We start from the raw sequence: 26200 nt of genomic DNA, 5'->3' as shown, positions 1-26200 counted from the left end.
TATATATATATATATAAAATCTTCATTTGGGATTCCCATGATAAAGTAAGAAAAAAAACCAGGTTACAGAATGTGTACTATAACGTGATTAAAAATTCAAAATTCATAATTGTATACTTAAATATATTTATATCAGCCTAGAAAAGAGATGAAAGAATGCATATTTCAAACGCATGACTTTGGTTACTCCCAAGTTGGGGATTCTAGAGGAAGGAAAGAGATTTATTTAAGAGATTTATTTTCAACATATATAATTATGTATTATTTCACTGTTACTAATAAACTTTTTAATTTAAAATATTTGGAGAAAAATAGTTAGAATATATATTTTATTTTTAAATGCTGCCAGAGTTGGAAGCAACTCAGCCTGTTGCTTAAAATTCTTCCCCAAAGTTAAAAGCCAATGCAGTTCTTCAAGTCATTAGGGAATTACCTAAGAGACTGCATCACATCCTCTTCTTCTATGTTCTGTATTTTAGTTTGGTAATTAAAATGTCATGTAGAGGGGTCAGCAGGTAGCATGATGGTTAAGGCACTAGACTCCCACATGACTGATCACAGCTCGAGTCTTGGACCCGATGGCTTGAAACTCACACCAGGAGCATGTGCCCAAAATCCTGACAGGAGAATGGAGGGTTAGGAATTTCAGTGAAGCCATTCTCCTGGGGTGTGATTTCTCTCTCTCCCCACTCCCTCTCTCTCTGGTGAGCCTACATGTCCTATGGTAAAAATTTAAAACAAAAACAACAACAAAAAAGTTTACATAGAGCAGTCAAAATCTCGAATGTCTTGCCACATTTTTCTAATGCATACATGTCCTATGGCAAAAATATTTTAAAAAGTTATTTTATTTAACTGTATTTATTATTATTATCATTATTATTTTTTAGTTTGATCAGAGAGAGACAGAGAGAGAGGAAGTGAGAAAGCAAGCCACCAGGTCCAAAACTTGAACCGTAGTCAGCCATGTGGGAGTCCAGCACCTTTAACCACCATGCCACTTGCTAGTCCCTCAAAAATTTAAAACAAACAAACAAACAAAAATAATCACATAGAACAGTCAAAATCTTGAATGTCTTGCTTCATTTTTCTAATGCTGGTTTGTCTGTCAGTCATAGAAGTCAGCTAAGTTCACCTGGCCATGCTTAATCATTTTTAATGTGACTACTATGGGTTTATAAGTGTTTTCACAATTTTAGGAACGTTTCATTTTGTGGCTCTTTAACTCTCTTCCTGGGTTTGACATTTGCATGTCACCAGCTTTGCAACAATTTCCTTTTGATTCTGGAAAACTGCTCTTACTTGAACCAAGGTCCTTGGCTCTCCATGGCTGTCCTATACTTCTTAAGGCTTCCATGGTCTTGGATTTAGTTGCTACCTCCCTTCCACTCTCACCTCTTAATACTGGCTCATTTTCTTGCCAAGCATTATTCAGGCATAATGGCCTGCCATTCAGATAAGATAAGTCAGCCCAAACCTAAACCCTTGGGTTGACTGAGAATCGCTGGTCTCTGGATCCAACAGAAGTTTCAGGCTTAGCTACTTTGCTAGGGGATGGCCTCAAAGCAGATCTGTGCAGGAGAGTTTGTAGGACTATTCTAGGGTTCTTAGAGGCCTTGGGTTTTATGTTTCAAGAGCTCCTGTACCTTAATTTCAAAACTCTAGAGCAATTCTTTTATAATCCTCTTAGAAAGTCACCTTTAGCTGAGAACAGGTGAACTACAAATTTTGTCTTTCACTTGTTACTTCTCTGGGGAGGGATTTCTCACCTTCACCTTTGTTTCCATCTTAATTCCTTGTCAACTACGCACAGCTCCTTTTTTCACTTCCACCATGGACTCCTCACTTCCCCTGAGACCCGCTCCAAGGAGACACCAAGTAGAGTGTCTTTTACCCTGAGGACCAAGTATCGAACTTCTTTTTTCTTTATTTTGTCTTGTTTTATGATTTCTTATTTACACTGCATTGCTGTTCATCTTTGGAGGGCACTACATGAAATTTTTCAAAACATGGATGCAATGTATGGCAAGCAAATCAAGAATAACACTATATATTCATCATTTTCAACAGAGAGCACCACGTTAGATATTGGCAGTGTCTATTTTTTTCACTCAGCTGTGGTATTCTGTTCCACAACCCATTTGCCCAATTGACCTGCATTTCTGTATCTACTAAATGCTTGTACATTGCAAAGATCAGGACAGAGCATTCAAATGTCTTTAACAACATGACAAAATCTTTTTCTCACTATATGACTCTCAGAGAAAAAAATTTAAAAAATGAGAATTCTGGGATGACACTGTTTTACATCTTGATGAATTTTTGTTTCAATCACTGGCAATGAAAATCATTCAAAAACTCTCAAATTGTGCTTAGCTTCAAGGATAGCAATAGAGGCATAGTGGTTAGGGGACTGGATTCCTACATGGCTGACCACTGTTCATATCCCAGCTTGAACTCACACCAGGCACATGTGCTGTGTGTGCCCAAATTCCTGAGAAGAGAATGAAGGAGAAGGGTTGCAGTGTGGCCATCCCTTCTGGGGAGGAATTTCCCTCTTTCCTTTTCTCCATCTCTCTCCAGTGAGCACACATGCCCTATGGCAAAAGCAAAAACGAAAAGAACAATGGCACGAAACCTGTGCTTCATAGGCTGGAAAAACGACAAGCCCTAGTTAGAAATACCCCATGACAGCGATGGAGTAAAACTAGCAGACATGGAGACAGTAGATACAAAGAAAAGAGCCACCAGAGACGTGAGCTAAGACTGAGAAATGACCCCGGACAAGTGCAATGGCAAGCACTCCTGACCCCAATAGCTGCTTTCCTGACCACTGCTTGCTTTGTGCGGCGTTTGTTTCTACACCTGTCATTCGTAGTGATTACAAACATATCTCTCATCGTCATCATCATCACCTTTTAGTGGCATAACCGTCATCGAAGGATGAAGAAACTCGTCCATGCAGCACCATATAGCTGAACCTAGGCAGATCAGCATCCAGACATGCGCCCTCTAGCCATTGCTCAGGGGCTTGCAACCAGGGTGCTAGCCACCAGCACGGTGCTTTGCTACCACGGGCTCTGGAAGGAATACTCTGTCTTCACCCTCACAGCCCTGCTGTAGTTCTCACAGGTGACTCTAATGCACATGGTCAGCAGACTACACTTTGAAGAACGTTGGCTAGATCTTTGGCACCAGATTAAGCCAGCACTGAAGCAAACTCATGGACGTCTGTACGGTTTTGTAGAAACGCTTGTTTGTCTTTCCTAGCTGCTGTGCTCAGCAACCTTTTCAGTCCACTTTGTGCTAAATTGTCCCACTAGGTGGCAAGGACAAGTGCCATGGTTGCTAGGCAGCAAATTGGAAAGAATCAAGTTTAAACACATCCGGCTCAATACGAATTTTGAGTTCTACCTCACTTCACTCTACTTAGACAATTCTCCGACTCTTTTGAGAGGCGGTAGGCATTCTTTTCTAAATCCTGAAATAATTCATGTTTTTAATGGGAGTTCAATATAATGAACAGTGCCTCTCATCTGTCTTATCTGTTATTAATTCTCCTCCCTGTTAGCTCAGAGGTTAAGAGTTCCACATCATAGACTTATTTTACATCCATTAAAACACTGAACAGTTAGGTTAATATAAAGCCTTAGTTAAGCAAAATTGTACAAGTATAAATATTTTTGAGCACTCCAATGCAAGTATTACTATCTTGTTTTACAACCTAGAAAACAGACATCAAATTATTAACTAATTTGTCTGGTTTATGTACACCCTCTCTAACCCTGTACTCCATCTTCTTATCCATTTTATTGTCTCAGATCCTTTGATAAAAGTTCCTATAAACTATTTTTCATAGCCTGATTTGGTGAGGATAATTCCATTGCTCACATGGTACTATGTCCTACATTTTGGCAAACTCTTAACCTTTCTACCTCAATTTCTCTGTCCTTAAATAGGACTATTAATAATTCTAATGCTGCTTTCTGAAGAAGAATACAGCAATGATTTGAAAATCCCTGGAAAATAGGAACTGGGAAGCATTATCTTTATCTGATCCTCATAAGTATCTTAAAATCGACATCTATAACCATAAAAAAATAAATCATCAAACACTTCCGTGATAAAACAGGCTCCATTCCCACTGGGGTCTGGGGGTGGGAGAGGGTGGGACAATTAAAGGATCTATAAATAAGATGCAGACTTCCTAAGCAAAACTCCTACAGCAGAGTTTTCATTTTAATATACTCAAAGGGATAATATAATGCCAGAAGCCCAGCACACTAATTAAAACAAAGGCCTCAGTTTGGTTTCTCTCAGCAAAAGATGAGGAAGCAGAGAATTGAAAATGATACAGTAGCTCAAGAAGGAACAAGAGCCTTGAGACCACTTTAGCTGAATGGCCGAGAGAAATACTGGCAAAGTACTAAGGTACCAAATTACTCTGACAACAAAGCGCTCTCTGATTTCTGGGAACTGAACCTGCTGCAGGAGTAAAATCATAATAAAATGAGGAGAAAGAATAAATTCAAGAATCCAAGTATTGGGCTAACCTGTGGCCTGGTGGTTAAGGTGACTGGATCCCACACGGCCAGAAGCACAATTTGAATCCCGGTTCCAATGGCTTGAAAAACACACCAGGCACACATACGTGCATGTGTACCCAAAATCTCAACAGGAGGGACAGATGGAGAAGAAGGGGTTATGTTATGAACATCATGGAGTGTGCTCTCGCTCTCTCTCTTGTTCTCTCTCTCTCTCGTTCTCTCTCTCTCATGAATGCACACAACCTCTGGCAAATAAACAAAAATCCAAGTCTCACTTTGGTCATGGTGTAAAGGACTTGGAGATTTAAGAAGTATGGAAACAGCATTAAATATCTATTTCACTATATCTACATCTGTATCTACATATGTACACACGATGACATAATGGTTGTCTGCCATCTTCATCAAAGCACTAAGTTCCTAGGGCATGGAAATATTTAGATTTTAAACAGTTTCCAAACTAGAAGCATTGGGACCCTCTATGAAAAAAGAAGGTTTAAAAAGAAGAACAATAAAAACAGGACCAAAGACTTACTAGAAAATTAAAATTAAAATTATGGCAGAGTAAATGTTAAAGTCTCTAGCCTTCCATAAATATTTCACAATAAAAAAAGTCAGAGGAACTCATGGTTTGAATCAAGGTAGGAACCAATTTCACTTAGGCACAGAATGTTCTACAAAAAACAAGGTCTGAGAGATGTGTGTAGGTAGCACACACATAAAAGAGCATGCATGTGCACACACACACACACACACACACACACAAAGTCCTAAATTAGCTAATATGCATTGAGACTGTCTTTGAAGTGAATATGATATGATACATTATCTGAACTTATTTGACCATGAAAAAATCCCATCCATTTTCCCCTCAACTTCCTTCAGAAACACACAATTTTACAAAATTCTAAAGCAAGGAGATATTAAATACCAGTAGTGCAATAAAGTTCCAGTATAACAGAATCAGTTATTTAGTGACTATTGACATGAATTTCATTGAGGGAGCTACTAATGAAGAGATAGGGAATATTATGGCCTTCTAAAGATCAAATAAGTTGGTTGTTCTTTTTAGTGTCCAATTCTCTGTGTTTTTAAATTATTTTAAATTTGTTATAGGGCATTGTGGACTCACAAGAGAGAGAGAAAGAGAGAGAGAGAGAGAGAGAAAGTGAGAAAGTAAGCTGCCAAATCTGAGGTTCAAACCACAATAGGCCATGTGGGAGTCCAACACCTCAACCACCAAGCTAACTACTGGCTCCCAAACCTTCATTTTTATTTTATTTACGAGAGGTCATTGTACTCACCAGAGAGAAACAGAGACAGACAGAGAGGGAGAAGGTAATCACAGTGAAAAGTAGTCACACTGCAATCCCTTCTCCTCTATTTCTCCATCTTGTCAAGATTTTAAGTACACATATGCCTTGCATATTTTCAGGCCCAAGATTCAAACCACTGGTCAGTCATGTCTGACTCCCTTAACCACTAGACTATGGGGCTGACCTCAAACCCCCATTTTTAATTCTTTTATTATTATAATTATTTCTGGCTTATATGCATTTGATGTACATCTTAATGAGATATAGTCTGCTTTTTTTTCAAAGCATATATATAGTGTGTACAAATCAATGATATATACATATTAATCTGCTTCAATACTGAACACTACATGAAACACATACTTAATTTTTTACTCTACTGTGGTGCAGCATTTCATAACCTCTTTTACACGAATTCTTATGTCCATTACATTTTTTTTCTCCTGAACTCCCTTGCATTACTTTCTTTTTTTTTTTTTTTTTGGAGAGGTTTTTTCGCTATAGGGCGCGTGTGCTCGCCAGACAGACAGAGAGAGGCATAGAGACAGAAAGCGAGAAATCACCCCCCAGGGGGGATGGTCACGCTGCAGTCCCTTCTCCTCCATTCTCCTCTCGGGATCTTGGGCACGCACGCACACACACCCAGCGTGAGTTTAAAGCCACCAGGTCCGGGACGCGAACCGCGGTCGACTACGTGGGAGTCCAGCGACATAGCCATTACGCTAACTGCTGGTTCCCCCTTGCATTACTTTCGATTTCTATGTTTTCAATCATTTCAATTTCTGCCGTTGAGTGCGAACATTCAGTATAGGTTAACTAAAAACATAAAGCATTTGTTTTTCATAGTCTGGCTTAATTTATTTAATATTACATCTTCCAAATTCACCCACTTTTTGTCAAGTGACAGGGTTTTGTTTTCTTTATGGATGAATTGTGTGGGTTCTCTCTTGTTTCCTTTGCTGTGCCATCTGTCCACATCTTTTGGGCTATCCTGGAGAGATCCTACAATGAATGTCCTTCGTTGGCCATTTTGTCAGATCTTACCCATTTTAAATTTTTACAGGATAGAGGGATTCAAAGGAAAAAAGAAGCAAAACATTTTTATAGGGATTTTTGCCCTAGGGCATGTGTATTCACCAGAGAGAGAGACAGACACAGTGAGAGAGAAAGTAAGAAATCATCCCCCCAGGGAGGATGACTACACCACCATCCCTTCTCCATCCTCCTCCTGGGATCTTGGGCACACATGCATACATGCCCAGCATGATTTTCAAGTTACCGTGTCTGGTACTGCCACCACAGTCAGCCATGTGGGAGTCCAACAACATAACCACCATGATACCTGTGCATCCAAGAAGCAAAACATTTAATGGACACAAAATGGAAAATGATCTGTTGATGAAAATATATATGGTAATGTCTTTGAACTGATATACCGGGTATTCATGCTGGAAAAATTCATATTGTATGCTGTAAAGGTGCACAGTGATTGAGTTAAAAAATACTGTCTACCTTTGTTCACAGGGGTCTAAAATACTAGTACACAATCCCAAACAAGCCTCAGTGATGGTTATCCTATAGACAAATCTTCATACAGCAAATTTTAAATGTATAGACAAATTTCAAACTTTGAAGTAAACAATAATGATTATAAAAGTCAGAGTAACTTTTCTTCAGCCCTTACATTTCCTTTTTTTTTTTTTTTTGAGAGGTTTTTGCTATAGGGCACATGAGCTCGCCAGAAAGACAGAGAGAGACAGAAAGTGAGAAATCACCCCCCAGGGAGGATGGCCATGCTGCAATCCTGTCTCCTCCATCTCTCAGGATCTTGGGCATGCATGCACACATGCCTGGTATGAGTTTAAGCCACCGAGCCCAGGACTCAAACCATGCTCAACTACATGGGAGTCGAGCGACATCGCCATTAGGCCAACTGCTGGTCCCGAGCCTTTACATTTCTCCTCTAAACTCCTTTCCTTTTAAAAAAAAATTTATTTTTATTTATTTTATTTTACAATCCCCAACTCCTATCAATTTTTTTAGTTTAATTTTATTTATTTTATATATTTATTTTAATTTGACCAGATGGGGACAAAGAGATAGAGAGGTGGAAAGTGAGAAAGAAAGCCACTGGATTATTCTTTCTTTTGTCCTAGGGACGAACATGAATTCAGTGGGATAGAAGAGCTGCTCCTTTAGGTATAAAAGAATCTGCCACACCCAACAGACTTTGGTGGACTTATTTATCTTTATAAAAGGTTCAATTATTTTCATAGAAAGTTCCTCTCCCACTTATTTTCTATTACTATGGATCTTAGTGTATCAAAACCTAAAGTGAACACAATAAAAGACATCAATCATTTGATAAAGAATGGTAATAAAGGTTTATTATTCAACAGTGATCACTTACTCAGTTGATGGTAACAAGAGGAACTAGCTCAGTCCCTGTCTTTGAGGAACATACCACCCAGGCAAGAAGTTATAGACTATGATTAGATTTTTGAAATATAATTTGACAGGCACCCTCTAGAGTATTACTTTATGATAGAGAAACAAAAACAGGTTCACATAGCCAAAAAAAAAGTAGCTAAAGGTAGGCCAGAAAATGGATTAGCTGACTTGAGGGATGAGTAAGACTGAGGAAATGTTGGTCAGACTGGAGACTATTGTTTACAATATCCCATGTGGATGATTATAAAGACCTATAAGAATACATGGCAGTATGACCATGGTGATGGTGGGAGTATTAAGAAGATAGAATTGATAGGAGCTGGGGATTGTAAAGAAAGCAAAGAGGAGGAATACATTGACAATGATTCCCACATGTGTTACTTGAGAGATTAGTTGTATAATTGTTCCCAGAGGAAAATAAGGGTTGATTGCTCAAACAGGCATGAAAGATTCGCCAGAAAACCTCACTTGCTGATATGCAGAGAGAGATGTCCACGGAGAACATAAATACATAGGTCTAGATCACAGGAAGAAAGTGTGGGAATTTACTCTGGATCTGAACCTTGAGTCTGGAAATACTTGCCCAGGAATGCTTCAAAGGCTGGACTGGAACCAGAAGGCAGATCCCTGAGCTATACTCAAAATTAAAGGTCTGCTGGGACCAGCAGTTAGCGTAATGGCTATGTCGTTGGACTCCCACGTAGTCAACCACGGTTCGAGTCCTGGACCTGGTGGCTTAAACTCAAGCCAGGCACGTGTGCATGTGTGCCCAAGATACCAAGAGGAGAATGGAATAGAAGGGATTGCGGTGTGGCCATCCCCCCAGAGGGTGATGTCTCGCTTTCTGTCTGTCTATCTCTCTCTGTCTGTCTGATGAGTGCACATGCCCTATAGCAAAAACCTCTCCAAAAAAAAAAAAAATTAAAGATTTGCTAAAGAGTTCCATGCATATAATGTGGAGATAGAGTAGACAGACAACCTCTCTGAATAAAGCAAATGAAAGGTCAGAAATAAGAGATTGCATCTGTGGTATAAAATGTCAAAGAAGGATCTATATAATGGCTCACCACAGTTGGCCATTCAGGGTCTTGAGTGGTCTTAGAGCAGTTTCAAAAGCTGGGGGCACAGTCTTGATTACAATGGGTTAAACACTGAGGAGATGTGGGATGCATTAGCTTAACAAACAAGATGTTAATATATTGGATCATATTTTTTCTATGCAAAAATGCATTATAACTTTTCTGACATCCCAATATAACCCAGTACCCCTTCACTTTGACAAAATACTTCAAGAGTAAACTCAGTAAAAAAAGTAATAACTGTGCCTCTTCAGACAGAATATCCTATGCATACCAAATTTAAAACTAGATCTGCCTGCTATGTATTGCAAATTAAGTGAAAAAACTAGAACCAGCAGATGGTGGAATAGTTATATCATTGGACTCCCATGTAGTTGACTGTGGTTCAAATCCTGGATCTGGTTTTTTAAAACTCACACCAGGTGCATGTGTGTGCATGCCCAAGATCCTGAGAGGAAAATGGAGGAGAAAAGATTGCAATGTGGCCATCCTCCCCCACCACGGGAGGGGGGGGATTTCTCACTTTCTGACTCTCCAGCATGCACATGCACCCTATAGCAAAAATCTCCTAAAAAAAAAAAAGTCATGTGACAAAACATTGTTTAATATATGGAAAACAAAATTTCAAACAAACAAACAAACCCAATATGATCAAATGAGTGCAATGGTGGACATGAAATCTTTGTCTTCCTCTTTTTTCTCTTCTCATATTTGGCTTCATACAAATGGCATTCAACAAATTCAGGAGAAAATTATGAATATTCAAGGTTGAAGCTGCATCTTATAATTTTATGGAAGTAAATAACTTTAGTTCTAAACATAGGAAATTTTTGGAGAAGGGGGAGCTGGCCATAATTTAAACTATATTTTGCACTGCCCACTTTTGTTGACCAGAAGTGTAACTAACATTTTCTAAGCTTTATGTTTGATTTTGGACCGCATGTTATGTACATTGATAAAGAAGTCATTCTTTTCACTAAAATGTCTTTGTTTAGTGCACTTTATGCAAATTATTGAATCTGATATGTAGAATAATGTCACTCAAATTTACCCTTGAGTAACAATGTCTTTGAATAGTTTATTGGGGTGTGGGGATTGCATGTATAAATAAATTAAGCAAAAATGAATGCTCTTTTCTGATTCTGAAACACTGCACAGTCAATGGCTGATTCTAATGCATTCATTAACTTTATACTGGAACACAATAAGCAGGGTGTTTCTTACCCTATAACTAACTCCTGCAATATGATATTGGGGCTAAATGAACAGTTTAAATTTCTAGAGAATTTTGGGAGAAATACTACTATAAAAATTGCTCCAATTTTTAAAATATATTCTTTCTTAATAAAAATGAAAAGATTTTTGAGAAAAACTTTGTTTTAAGTTGTTTTTTGAAGAATGAGTCTCAATTCACTGACAAAGGTATTATTCAAGAATAAGAGACTTCCTCTTTGCATATACTTTTTGTTTTATCCTAAAAAGAGCTTTATTCCATAACATCCATTCACATGCACTATAAAACGACAAACAAGAACAAACACTAAGCTAGAGCTAAACTGTCTACATATGTCTTCCAGCTTCAAAAGTTAAGTACATGGTATAAAAGAGTTTGTTAGTATGTTTCTAACAGTATTTTACAAGGGAATGTTTAGAAGCCTTATGGACTAGGCCAAACCCTTTCACTTCCAAGGGAAACTAAGTTTCTATACATTCTCTTACCAAACATTGAGCTAGAGCTAAACTGTGTACATATGTCTTTCAGCTTCAAAAGTTAAGTATGTGGTATAAAAAGTTTGTGTTAGTAAGTTTCTAAGTGTAGTTTTTAAGGGAATGTTTAGAAGCTTATATAAACATTCTCTTAGTAAATAATGAGGGACTGAAGCTCTCTTTCAAAGATAAACATGCAATTTTTCACTCTAAATCTGAACCTGGGCATGGAATATGAGAAATTTCTTTGTCAGAAACACCCACTCATGGAGCTGCATTTCATACCTAAAGAACTTTGCTATAACTGAAAGTCTAGTTTTCAGCCTTATGGACTAGGTCAAATGCCTTCCACTTCCAAGGGAAACTAAGTTTAGATGATCTAAAGATAATTTTCACTTGAAAAATGAAATGGTTGCCACTTCTGTTTTGCCTTTTGCATGATACATAGTAACACAACCTAATAACAACTCATAGCTTTTAAAAATCAGAGTCGAAGTCTACTAAACAAGATTGTACCATCACTCCAAAACCCAAGTCACACCTAAATTGGCACTGTTTTGGTTTTGTCCAAACTATTTATATCCTTCCCTAAAGAGTGTAGTATAAGTTTTATTATTGTTATTGTTGTTTTTTAATCAGTAACTGTTCAACTTGTCTTTATACTGTAGAAATTGATTATTACAACTGGTATCCACCCTTGGAGCCGGCCGCTCCTACTTCTTACGAGTGTACTTCCACTTTCATTTTCCCCCTGCTCTGAACTTTATTTCACTCTGCTATGAAGCTCTGTTGTTCCACTAGACATATGTCTCTTGGCTGAATTCTTTCCTCCAAGAAGACAAGAACCATGGTATTTGTGTCCTCACTAACACAGGCATCAGGAAATAGGGCTTAGATAGGAGAAACTCCCATCTTTGTTTCTGTTGAGTTCTTTCAAAATAGGCCTTGATGCAGGAATTGAGGTGCAGGTTTATTTGGGTGGTGACACAAGAGTCACAATGAGCAATGGGGAAGGAAGACCAGGAAAAAACAACAAAAGAAAAAAAATGAATTATTGCATTTTAAAGGAATTCGTCATGTGATCTGATTGAAAGTGCTTTTTCTCCAGAGTGTCAATTTACTGGGTGGTCATGTGTCCTAGATTGCAGGAATAGTCTACTCTAATTCTCAGCCTGGCTAATAGTGTCCGTTTTCACTCTGAAATGTCACAGTATGGACAGTAAGTTATCTAGCCACCCTTTTGATATATAATTTACCTAAGTCACTTATTTTCATGATCTTCCATTTTCAACATTTATACAATAGTCATAATTACTTCTAAACTTTATAAAGTATGACATGAATATGAAAATTGCCACCATCATTGTACATATATGGAATTAATTCTAGTGGTGACTAAGGGTCAAAGTGAATATCTTTTATAATTATATTAATCTTTCTGGCAAGAAGCTAGTTGTGTAATTAAATGTACCTCAACAGCTAGAAAGAAAAATAACTTTGCACCTAAAAACCCATCTGTTACCTGCTTATTACTCTATGGCCAGAATCTAATAATTATCCCTTTTAAAGGTGGACAAATTGCATCTGATGTATATAACACGATTTGAATTGATTCTAATGATTCTCTGAAGAAAAAAAGAAGGAGAAAAATGAAATATTTTCTTTATAGTACTTTAGAGTGTTCTTTTTAATTGCCTACTCTTTTCTAAAATATTTAGATTTTTAGAACTTTTAATGTATCATGTTTAGTTATTTCTAAAGGAACAGGGATATAGAAGGTTATTCATTCAGCAAATAAATATTGACTGTCCACTATAAATAAAACCCCAGACTGGAATCAATATGTCCATTTCGAAGGCTATGTCTGTAAGAGTGGAAACTGGAAGGTAATCTCAGTGAAGCTTACTAAGGTGCCCTGAGTGAGGCTGGGACCCAAAAACTCTTGGTTTATAGTAAAAAAATATAGTAAGGACCAGGTCACATTATCACCCCATGAAATGATGGATTCTACCTGGACAGTAGCGGTATCTATCTCCTTCAGGATCTCCTGTGGTACTTTTTACAGTATAGATTCTCCCCTCTGCTCCACTCCCCAGGTTCTGATGGAAGAGATCTCAGGGCAGACCCCAGGAACCTGAACTTTAATTACTATCCTGGATGACTCATGGACACTGTACTATTTAGGAAACACTATCCCTGTGGCACAGAAACCTTCCATGTTGATTTTGGCCAACTTTTTTTTTGTCTAAGCACATACAGGCAGAGTGGGTGAGGATAAATGTTAAACAGCAAACATAATAAATAAGTCCAGTGAGAATTAGGGCATCATTTTTTGGAAAAATTATCTAGCTAAGCGAACTGTTGGTCAGTCTTCATAGGCTTCACCTTTGAAATAGGCTGTGGCAGCTTCCATTTGAAAGGGAAAGTAAAGCTGGTATTCTGAAACCGGTGTTGTGGGCTAAAATGTCAGTAAGAAAACTGGAGCCATTGCTTTATTTTACTAAATCCAGTTGTAACCGGTAACTCTGAATTTGCCACAGATTATTTCAGCTTATTTTTTAGACAAAGAGGAGCTGTAGTCATAATTACAATAGTGCTTAATGATCATCCTAGGGTGATTGTGTGGGCTGGGACCAAGAATAGAGAATGATTTTTTATGCATAACATTTCCAAGATGCCATAACTATGTAGGAGAAATGGTTATGTGTTTGTAAAATGCACTGGTTTCCTCAGAATCAGAAACAGATTACAAGGATTCTTCTTCTTCTTTTTTTTTTTTTTTTTTTTTTTTTTAAGAGAGATTTTTGCTATAGAGTGCATACACTTCCCGGAGAAACAGAGAGAGACAGAAAGTGAAAAACCATCTCCCAGGGTAGATGGCCATGGTGCAATTCCTTCTTCTCCATTCTCCTGTCAGGATTTTGGGTACAAATGCATACGCATCTGGTGTGAGCTATAAGCCACCAGGCCCGGGATTCAAACCATGGTCAACTATGTGGGAGTCCAGCAAGGTAACCATTATGCCATCTGCTGTTTCCAAGGATTCTTAAACATCATCTAGTCCAACTCTGATTCTCATCTGCCCACCCCAGATACATGAAATATAGCACATAATTCATAAGTGATTGGATTAAAACAGAACTCTTTAATAATTGACCTAGTTGGAGGAGAAGGGATTGTGGCGTGGCCATCCCCCCTGGGGGGGTGATTTCTCACTTTCTGTCTCTCTGTCTCTCTCTGTCTTTCTGGCAAGCACACGCGCCCTATAGCAAAAAAACTCTCCAAAAAAACAAAAAAGGGACCAGCAGTTAGTGCAAGAATTGACTTAGTATCTCTCTTAAAAACCTCTACTTTTATAAATCAAATAAAACAAAACAAGTTGTTATCAACTGATGTGGATGTGATTGAATCAAACTTGCTGGGAAAACTTAAAGGAATATTTATTGAGTGATTACCTATGCTACTTGCTTTATAAGGATAATCTTTTTGATCCTGGTGAATATTATTTACACAGATAAAGAAATTTAGAGATACTAAGTTATTTAAGTGATATATCCTAACTAAAAAGTACCAAAATTAAAAGCCAGGTCTTTCTTATTCTAGACAGAGATAGAAATACCATATAGGGGTCGGCAGGTGGCATGGTGTTTAAGGGTGCTGGATTCCCACATGGCCAACTATGGTTAGAGTCCTGGACCTGGCGACTTGCTTTCTCACGTTCTCTCTCTCTCTCTCTAACTCTGTCTCTCTCTGGTCAAATTGAGATAAACAAATGAATAAATAATAAATAAAGTTAAATAAAATAATTCTTAAAAAAATAAGAAATACCATATAAAATATCCAAAATGCTAGTCCAGTTATGTTCCTCAGAATTACATCATCAAACAATTCACTAATTAACTTAATGAACTTTTAGAGTCAGACAAACCCAGTATCTACCACCTGTGGGAGCTATGTCAGAAGTCTCAGGTCTTGGGGCCAGCAGGTGGCACGGTAGTTAAGGTGCTGGATTCCCATGTGGTTGACCATGGTTCAAGTCTCAGACCTGGCAGCTTACTTTCTCACTTTCTCTCTCTCTCTCTCCCTCTGTCTCTGTCTGGAGAGAGCACATGCCCTATAGCAATTTTTAAATAATAATAAATAAAATTAAATGAATAATTATTTTTAAAACTTAATTAAAAAAAAGAAATTGCAGGTCTTCTTACTTCTCTGCTATATGAAGTAAGAATATTAAAATCTCATTGATTGCTTGTTAATATTATACATCAAAAACTTAGTGGAGTAGCATCTGACAGCATTTGTAAACCTCCTCTCCCCTCAAAAGGGATAGTTCTTTACTATAACTACACTTAACTTTAGAAAAGTGCCACATTCATTTTTGGGCAGTGACATCTCAGGTTCCGTTAAGCTTGTGCATATTGTGAGTGTCATGTAGACTATGCATGAGCGTGTGTAGAGGTCGTGGTTAGATACAGGCACTGTTCACAGCAAGAAAGGGTAATGAGCAAGTCAGGGCATCTTTGTCCCCTTAAAACTTCCACATTAGGAAGTGTGGAGATAGAAATTATGTGGCAAAATTTCTTATCTAGTCCAATATTCTGAATATCCAAAAGCCAACTATGTTATTCAAATATGTAAAAAGATTTGACCAAAAAGTGCTAGTCTCAGGACAGGAATAAAAGCTTGGCCTGGTCCTGGTTCAAGGCTGTACCCTCCACTTGCATTTCGCTTATGAAGAGTACATACACACGGGGCCCAGCCGTAGCGGCATACTCTGCTATTTCATAGGCCAGGCCTACATGGGGAACCTGAGTTCAGTTTTGGCCCAAGTTAAGGGAGTGGTGCACACTGTAATCCCAGTGACTCAGAGTAGGCTAAGGCAGCAGGACTGTGATCCTGAGGCTGGCCTGGGCAACATAGCAAGACACCGTCTAGAAAAAACATCTAGGCATGGTGAGTGCCTGTAGTCACAGCTACCCGGGAGGCTGTGCTAAGATTTGTATGGATGGATGACCTCTGAGGCTAGTGTCTGGGTTAGTGAACCAGAGCGTGACATTTTATTCTACTTACCAAAAGTGGCAGTTGAATTTATAAAGCCAATGTACAAATCTCTAGAATATGCCAGTAAGTGACACATTTAAACAGATATTTAGAGGGGAACTAGGTAAAAGTATATGCTGGAAAATGAGATTGAAATGGAATGGATTTGGTTTCCATTTTAAAACAAATTTTGTTTCATTTAGAAAATTTATCAAGGGTAGAAAGAAAGAAAAGTAAAGAGGATCGGGTGAGTGGCAAAGACTTATAAACATGAAAGTCCTAATTCTGTGCTTTGGTCTGTGTTCCTGATCTGAATTTCTGGCATCTTTGATTAAAATGGTGATAGAATCTTTTATCCAAAGATAGCGCAGCCTTAGTGAGGCAAGCAGTAGCATGCTGATTTGCAGCGCTGGAAGCCACATGGCTAACCTCGGGTTTTAGATCCCAGGTTGACTTGAAACATGCTGACTGCATGTGCCCAAGATCTTGACTATCTGGAGGACTGAGAGAAGGGGTCATGGTGTGAGGAGACCCTACTGAGAGTGCTCCGCTCTTTCTCTCTCTCGCTCTCTCCCAAGAATTAAAAAAGAAAAAAATTAGCCAAGGAGCATATTAAGGCTCAGTTTCCCTCCTGTTTCCAGGAGCATGTGCTTTGCAGAATTGGCTCAGCAAGTGGAAAGTGAATCTCTCTAACTGTACCTACCTGTGCCATTTGGTTCACATTCCCTCTCTTCTCTATCCGTTCTGGTCATTATAGACCTGAGCTCCCTTTTACTCTTCTTCTCTAGATTTATTTGTCTTATTACTGATTTTTTTTTAAGAGCGAACTTTTGCTATAGGGCATGTGTGCTCTCTGGAGAGACAGAGAGAGATAGAGAAACAGAAAGAGAAATCACTCTCTGGAAAGGATGGCCACACTGTAGTCCCTTCTCCTTTCAGACTTTAGTCACTCAGGGACACGTGCCTGGTGTAAGTTTTAAGCCTCTAGGCCTAGGACTTGAACTGCAGTCAACTATGTGGGAGTCCCGTGACGTAACCATTATACCATTTGCTGGTCCCTGCTGATTTATTTCTAAACTCTACTTTTTCCCTGTCCTCACAGCCACCATCCTTCTACATTGTTCTTGTCCCAGTCTTACCCCTTGTTTTGCCCACAGTCCCCAGTTTGTGTGTGGTGCTTCCTAAAACACATAAAGCTATGGTGCTAAAGAAACTGAAGGCAGAGAAACCAGAAAGGCTGAGGACCTACAGCCCCTGGCTCTTCACCCTGCCTTTGTCATGCACCTGGAGTGGCTTGCCTAGACCTTGCACTCCCTGTCCATCTTTCTGTGATGCACTCTGGGCCTCCCCAGGTCAAGCTCTGCAAAGCAGGTGCCTGCGCTTCTCTGCTGTACCAGTCCATCTCTAGCCGCTCCCCTTTCTGGTTAGAAAGGCAATCGTAGGTGCTTATTCCTCACAGTCCAATATGTCTGTTCTCTTCCTTTCTTCCCACGAATGCTAGAAGACAGGTCTCCTTACCATCCTAGTGATAGCTACTGAATCTCAAGAATCATTTTAGAATCAAAAGGAGCCTTTACAGCCATCTGGTGAAATCTTCATTACAAATTCGTGGTCAGTACAGTACTAGGCGCATAGAAGGTGTCTGGAAAATATTTGCCATCCATAAATATTATAAAAGCAGCCACCATTTCCACACTATATGATAACCATTTTGTGCTACTGGCTTTATTTTTAAAACTGTTTTTGGTTATTTTGTGTTCACATCTGTCTGTAAAATCAGTAAATACTGCCCAACCTAAGGAGCGCAGGCTGGATTCGGCTGCTCAACAGGATGAAGCTACATGGGTTGCCTGGGTTTGAGTCTCAACCCACCCTAAAGCCCCAGTCGTGGTGGTCTGTGCCCGTAGTTCTAAGTACTTGGGAGGCTGAGAGAGTAGAATTAGGACACAGCAAGACTCTGTCTAAAACACACACACACACACACACACACACACACACACACACACACATCTATGAATAATTACAGAGAAGGCCATGCCTTAGAGGTATAACTGAAAAGGAATGGAAGACAATTGTAGACTCCAGAGATAGTGTGAGGAGAGGGGGTCAGAAAGAAGGTTAAAAATAATTCTAGGAACTAGAAACGGAAAATTGTTTATAACATGAATGATTAAGTCACTATGCAGTATATACTGGATGGGAAATCACATTTTGTATGCTGTAATGATGTACAGTGAATGAATGCAAATAAATAAATTGAAATAAAAAAATCAAAAAGAAAAAAAAAGAAAAACTAGTTTCAGGCTGACAAGGGTGATGATATAAAAAGGAAGAGGAACAGCTACTGAAGTAAGAACAAGAAGAAATGGGCTAAAATTATGACAATAGGATTACTTCTAAATAGTAACGTCTTTCACTACTAAGAGCTGTGAGAAGGGGAAAGGAGAGCTGAAGAATGATGGTCGAGGTTAGGCACACATCCGGCATGTTCAGCCTTTCCTTGGAGTAAAATAGAATAAATCTGTTCAATGGTTACTCCCCTAGGAGTCTGAAAAAGGCCAGATTTCCTTTCCATTCCATTCAAAACTGTGAAAGGATTATAAAGTATAAGCCCTTTACCTACCTTAAAATCACTAACTTTACCTCCTTAACACCGCCCCAGAGACTGTGAGAATTGTACTCACAGCATTTTTCACCAGGACAGCTGATATTTTTAATGATAGCTTTTGTAATGGTCATGTTTTTTTTTTTCTTCCAGGCTTGTAAATTTTATAGTTCCCAATGGCATGTGGTAAACTACAAATATGAACAATATTCTGGAGACATTCGACAGTTACCACGGTAGGAACTTAACAAGCACTCCAGGGTTCTTCCTATGTAGAGTATATTCTCTGTTCAAACTCCGCCATTGTTTATAAACATTGTCTAGAATTTACAAATAGTCAAGATAGACCATTTTGTTCAGCAATGTATAGTTTGTATATTCAGAGTTTAAGGTGACATGTAAGTGTACTCACATTTAATTGTTTTAGTCATTTTAAAGCTTGTATATTATTGTATTCTTGTGTGTGAGCTGTTTTTTGAAAGAGGTGTAAAAGGATTAGAAAAACACAACACAGACCAATAGATTGCATAATGATTACATCACTGGACTTCCACATAGTTGACTGTGGTTTGAATCCCAGACCTGGCAGCTTAAAATTCATGCTGGATGCGTATGTGTGCATACCCAAATCCCAAGAGGAGAATGGAGAATGGCAGAGAAGGGATCATGGCATGGTCATCTCCCCAGGAGGTGATTTCTTGCTTTCTGATTCTCTGTCTCTGTCTCTGTCTCTCTCTTTCTGTCTCTCTGGTGAGTGCATGTGCCCTATAGCAGAAAAATCTCTCAAAAACAAAAAACAGAGAAAGAAAAACATCATAGCCGAAGAATATTTCTGAGAAAACTCTGTATAGTATTCTTCTTTGCCATTTGTTTTATGTACTTTGCTACTGGGATATCAAAAGTCATGAAAATAAACTTGCACAGAAGTGAGATAAGCCTAAGAACATCAGAAAGGAAAATAAACACCTAAGCTTTCCCTGACGGAGCAATATAAAGCCTCTAGGAAAAGGTTTCATTCTGCCTCTGTGCAAATGTCACCTCCACAGAGAAGCTCACCTGATGACCTGAACTAAAGAATTAGTTCACTTGGGGACCGGCAGTTGGCTGTGGACCAGCAGTAATGGCTATGTCACTGGACTCCCATGTAGTTGACCGTGGTTCAAGTCCTAGACCCAGTGGCCTATACTCACTCCGGGTGCATGTGAGTGCATGGAGGAGAAGGGATTGTGGCATGGCCTTCCCCCCTGGGAGGTGATTTCTCACTTTCTGTCTCTCTGTCTCTCTCTGTCTTTCTGGCGAGCGCATGTGCCCTATAGCAAAAACCTCTCAAATAAATAAATAAATGAATAAATAAATAAATGAAGTGCATGTGGTATCTGCTCCCCCACTCTAGTAAAAATCCCCAAAGGACAGAGACTTCTCCACGCAGAATCCCAGAGAGTTGCACAAATTCAAAGAACTGCCTGGAACTGGTATCTCCCAATTCACTGGTTCATCGAAGTACAATAATGTAAATAATTCAGAAAAACAGTTAACACAGTCAGATATTAAGTTTTATTAACCCTTTACTCCAAGGAAATATGGAGATGAAATACGAATCTTACACACGCTGGGTGTAAGATTTTGCTAGACACATGGTACAGAAATAGGCATCACTTGACAAGATTTTCTGTGCCCCAGAAATATTTTTTCTGACTTGGATATGTGGAACAGCATCTATCAATTTCCAAATACAGACTTTGGAGAAGGGATTGTGGCATAGTTCAGAGAAGGCTGGCATTTGAACTCCCATCTGAATGCACAGTAGCTGCCAGCCCCGAGAGCTTGGAAAGGGGTTTGTGGAGCAAACAAGCACAGAGACCCCGAGGAGGGAATTTGTGTGGTTACGTGAGCAGAACGACAGTCAGGGAGACCTTTGGGGCCCTACAAAGGAGCTTGAATTTGATTCTCGCTGCAACAAAAGCCTTGGGAAATTTCAACGAGGAGCAAGACGTGCTATGGTTCACCTCTTTGGAAGAGCCCTTGGTCTTCTCTATGGAGAAGTGGTGAAAAGACAAGCAAAAGAGAGAGTCCAAGTCTTCTGGAACTGTATTACTATGAAGTGCAAAGCAACATTTTCTTCCCAAGTGGCAAATCTGAACGTTCACTTCTTTTCCAACACTGCACATTAACTTCTACCAAACTTCTGAATGGTCCTACAGACTTGAGGGCTTTAGTAAAATTCCCACTCCTGCCCTCATGCGGGAACCACACCCTGGACCTTTGTGAGCAGTTATCACTTACAGACCGTCTGGAAGTTAGTCACGCACTTTTTGTAGGCACATTTGAAAAGCGAAGCACTTTTTGACATCAAGACTTCCTTTTTCTGAAAATAGTTCTGAGAAGTGGTTACATCTTAGCCCAAGCGGCTGAAAGACTGCCTTCTAAGTGAGGGAGTGTGGACGGTAGCTCTGAGCTGCTCTTCTAAATAAATGCTTTCCAACCTTCCAGCCTTCTGAGCTCTTCTGTGCCTGCATCCCTTTTCTCAGATTTGTGATGCCATAAAAAAAAAAAACCTAAATTAAATCATTTTATATTTGTAATACTCTTCTTCTATTAAAATAATAGAGCAAGGGAAAGAAAAGAAATATAATAGACTGGGACCAGCCAGTGGTGAGGTGTTTAAGGTGCTGGACTCCCACATGGCTGACCACTGTTCAAGTCCTAGAACTGGCAGCTTGCTTCCTCTCTCCTCTCTCTCTCTCTCTCTCTCTCTCTCTCTCTCTCTCTCTCTTTCTGTCTCCGGTGAGCACATCTGCGCTATAGCAAATTTTAAAAACTGATAATAACAAAGAAAATTAATTTAAAAAAGAAAACGTCTCCTATAAGAACAGATTCTAGACATCATTATTGGATTTCGACTCTTCTTGAACATGCTAGGATTCATCTCATGAGAAGAAATAAGAAAGTAACCAAAGCCCTGGTGAGAATTTTCCTTAGTTTAAGTAGAGGAAGTGAAGCTGATGCAAAGAAGGGGAAGAGTCATACTTCTACAAAGTAAGAAACTTTAATAAATTCTGTATATTAAAATGAAAACCAGAAGTTCCACAATATAATCATCAAACATTTATCCTAGAAAAATGAAGACTGTAACACCGAACCAGAAATTATTTTCTAAACGATTTTACAAAGCTAAGCACTCCCCTCTAAAGACTACACATATTTAGGTCAGTATTAAAACAGATAATTTACTTGGATCTTCGGAGGCTATTAGAAGTAAATCACTTTCATACTTCCTGAATTAGAAGAATTCCCTTATGTCTCCTACCAATTTAAACTGATCATCTTTTTTATGGGTTGCCAATGTTGAAAAATAAGAATTTGCAATTATGGAAAAGTAAAAAAAGAGATGAAATTTATTCTTTTTTAAAATAGTTTTGCTATAGGGTGTGTGTACTTACCTGAAAGATACAGACAGAGAGAGGGATGAGAAATCACTCCCTAGGGAGGATGGCTATACTGCAATCCCTTCTCCACCATTCTCCTCTCTGGATTTTGTGCACACACGCATGTGTACCCAGCATGTTTTTCAAACCTCTGGGTTGATGACTTGACCTGCACAGTTGGGTAAAATACAGAGATATGTACCATATTCAAAAATGCTAACACAGTTGACTAATAGAAAAAAATATATAAAGAACATTTCCTAAGAGTGTTTTATGTGACTGAAGATTAAATAAAGTGTGTATTTTACCCAGTGGGTTAATGAAATCGGTGGCATCATGCATTCTTATGCTGCTCTTATCTCTTGGGAACTCCAAGTTCAATGCTAATTTTCATTTCTTTTTCTTTCTTTCTTTCTTTTTTTTTTTTTTTTTTTTTGGAGAGGTTTTTTCTTTAGCGTGGGAGAGGTTTTTGCTATAGGGCGCGTGCGCTCGCCAGACAGACAGAGAGAGACAGAGAGATAGCAACCGAGAAATCACCCCCCAGGAGAGATGGCCATGCCACAATCCCTTCTCCTCCATTCTCCTCTTGGGATGTTGGGCATGCATGCACACGCACCCAGCGTGAGTTTTAAGCCACCGGGTTTGGGACACGAACCACAGTCAACTACATGCGAGTCCAGTGACATAGTCATTACGCTAACTGCTGGTCCCGCTAAATTTTATTTCTAATGTGTGAAGTTTACCTTTTCATTTTATAGTCCATCCTGAAATAATATATCTTTCTAGTATTAGCCTATGAATACACTTTAAAAAAAAAAAAAAGCAGAGGTCCCTTCTCCACTCCACCCCTGAGGATGTGTGTGCATGCATAAGAGAAAGAGAGAGAGAGAGAGCAAGCACCATTGTCACACTGGGAAAACGCAACCTTCTTCAGTTCAGGGACTCAGTTTCTGATCTGTGGTCGGCACTTCCATGGCTCTTCCAAGCGCCAGGTCCTATCTGAAGAGCACTCCTGCACTATCATAAGAGCAACAGATTTTGGTCCGTGTTGTGATTTTTTTCTATGTATTAGAGATCCCTGAACTTTAGGACCTTAAGTCACCTTTTCCAACTTATTTTTATTCTGGAAACCAATTTGTAAAAGGGGGATAAAATTATCTGACCAATATGTACTTAAACTTATTTATTAGGTCATCAGGAAAGTCATGACATATTTTTCTATGCAAAACTACACTATAGAACATTCATGTACTTTAGGGACCAGCAGATGGCAAAATGGTTACATCACTGGACTCCTACATATTCCACCGTGGTTTGAGTCCAGGACCCAGTGGCTTAAACTCACGTCAGGTGCACGCATGTGTGTCCAAGATCCCAAGAGGAGAATGGCCATGGCCCCCTGGGGGGGATGATTTCTTGCTTTCTATCTCTCTGTCTCTCTCTATCTTTCTGGCAAGCACACATGCCCTATAGCAAAAAATCTCTCTTAAAAATATATCATTGTACTTTAAACTAAAATAAATTACACAAGATACCAAAAATAATTAAGACAGCTCTCTACTTTCCTTGGCTTGATTAAGCAAGCAGAATTAGGAAAAGTCACACTGAAGTCTTCCCCCATTCACCCCCACCCCCATCCCAGATATGGCCTCAATTGGTGTTCACTGGTTTGTTCCTATACATTTTTTTTTAATGAGATTAGGTCAACATAAATGTAGTCAGGGACTATTGAAGTTGGTTAAGTTTTGCTATTGACTTCATTGGTGTTATCTATCTCTTATGTTTTCTTGAGTTATTTTACTTAAGAGAGGTGTTTAAAGAAACTTCCATTTTATGACAATGTGTGGAGATGTTGTAAGTTGAAATATAGCATAATATGAGTAACCTATCTAAGTATTAAATGTAACACTGATGAAATTATAGAAGATTTTCTCAGCATTTATGTGAAGCCCCCTTCTAGTTTTTTTCCCTAAATTTTCTGTCCAAAAAGAAAAAAAAAAAAAGAATCAGAAGATGGCTCACATGCAGTGGTTCACACTGGCGGTAAGGTACTGGTAGAAGCTGAGACCATGGACCATGTAGAGGCCTGGGTTCACTTTCTGGCCTAACCTGCACAGACTGGCCACAGTCACAATCTCCCACAGTCCTTGCTAACTAGGAGGCTGGGCCAGGAGGAATCCAATGCAAGGAAACCCTGTCAAGGGTCAGTCTCCTTGGCATTGGACTCCCATGTGGTCAACCACAGTTCACTCATGCACATGTTCACAGCATGTTTCAGGCTGAGGACGTGCTGAGGACATGTGCATGTGTGCCCAAAATTCTGAGAGGAGAATGGAGGAGAAGGCATTGCAGCATGGCCATGGCCCCTGGGGAGGCGGGGGTGATACCTTGCTTTCTGCCTCTCTCTGTCTCTTCAGCAAACACATGTGCCCGATAGCAAATATCTCTAAAAAAGAAATTTTTAAAAATCTATTTCTCTCCTCTTTTTAAGCTAACAAACAAATAAGCCTTAAAAATTGAGAAATCTTACTTAACTTTTTCATGAAGAATAGCATATATATATAAATACACAGACACAATATGTTAGTATCCTCTGTGTGTGTGAGATACATATAAAAAATCAGTTCAGAGAATGTCATTTTTTATCACTCTTTGTATAATTCTTTTACTGCTCTGAATTTTTTCAAAAATTTATAAGTATCATGCATATTTTAAATATATAGAAAAGTTTAAAGACTCGGAAAATGTACGCCCCTATTTTCACCATCTAGAATGTGTTTTTACATTATGTTTTATTTGTTTTATCACATTATCTGTCCACTCATTCATCTCTCTAGCCATCCATCAATCGATCTTATATTTTATCATTTTGAAGTGAATTTAAAACTTCAGCATACTGCTTCTAAAAACATGAATGTGTACTATTAACAGCAGAGATATATGCTGGCAGTTTGTACAGGAATTATTTCAGAGATAGGATTTCTAATTCCCTACTTTCTACTCTGTGTTTATGTAAGTAACCGTTATAGGCTTCATTTTCATCTGTGTAAAATGGCAAGATTAGATAAAACTTGTAAAGACTCAATATTATGCACAAATGCCTGACTGCTTGGATATATACTTTAGTAAGAAGCAACATCGACTTAATATATATTTAGACTTTAATGAAAAACTTTTGTATGTATTTTTTAACTTCTTTGGACTTGTCTTTTTAAGTCAAGGAAGGTCATATTATGTACTAATATGTTTTTGAAATTTGAGGTAGCACACACGCACATATGTAAACCATATCTACCTATTAGCACATATTATTGAGCACCTGTAATATGCCAGACATTGTGGTGGCGAAGATAATCTCGGAATGTACACTTCCTGGAAACCTTCTTTTAATGCTTGTGGCTTTAAATAAGACTGCTTCCATTTGCAACTACTTATCTGTGGGTCTTGGGATTGTTATCAAGACTATGCAAGCAAACAAAAATAGAGAAGTAAACCAATGCCAGACTCAAGATATCATCTTTGGGAACCAGCAGTTAGCGTAATGGCTATGTGGCTGGACTCCCACGTAGTCGACCATGGTTCGCATCCCGGACCCGGTGGCTTAAAACTCATGCCGGGCACGTGTGTGTGCGTGCCCAAGATCCCTAGAGGAGAATGGAGGAGAAGGGATTGCAGCATGACCATCCCCCCTGAGGGGTGATTTCTTGCTTTCTGTCTCTATGTCTCTCTCTGTCTGTCTGGCGAGCGCATGTGCCCTATAGCAACAAAAACCTCTCCAAAAAAAAAAAAAAAAAAGATATCATCTTCAATGCTCAATCTCAAGTACTGTGTTCCTCAACAGGCCTGTTCTTAGTCTTGTAAGTACCAAGTAACTTATATCCAGAGAATATATGTGCATCCCAGAGAAAAAGAGACAGAGAGAGAGAGAATATTGGCCAATGGCATGGGCATGCTGCCATCCTTTTTTCTCCATTCCTCCTTCCCATCAAGATTTTGGGCATGCACACACACACACACACACACACACACA

At 38.9% G+C, this 26200-nt stretch overlaps 1 protein-coding gene across 5 annotated transcripts in view; it reads left to right on the top strand.

The window, feature by feature from the left end:
* DOCK10 (dedicator of cytokinesis 10) overlaps positions 1-26200 on the top strand; it is a 262391-nt gene that overhangs the window by 101133 nt on the left and 135058 nt on the right. For all 5 annotated transcript variants that reach the window (XM_027769882.1, XM_006143303.3, XM_027769880.1 and 2 more), the window contains exon 4: positions 18899-18981. In XM_027769882.1, coding sequence (XP_027625683.1) covers positions 18899-18981 — 83 coding nt within the window. The remainder of the gene's footprint in view (positions 1-18898; positions 18982-26200) is intronic.

Source organism: Tupaia chinensis, unplaced genomic scaffold, assembly GCF_000334495.1.
Source record: "Tupaia chinensis unplaced genomic scaffold, TupChi_1.0 Scaffold000095_1, whole genome shotgun sequence".
Lineage (NCBI taxonomy): Eukaryota > Metazoa > Chordata > Mammalia > Scandentia > Tupaiidae > Tupaia > Tupaia belangeri.
The sequence above is the reverse complement of the archived record's forward strand: the minus strand, read 5'-3'. Positions and strand labels throughout refer to the sequence as shown.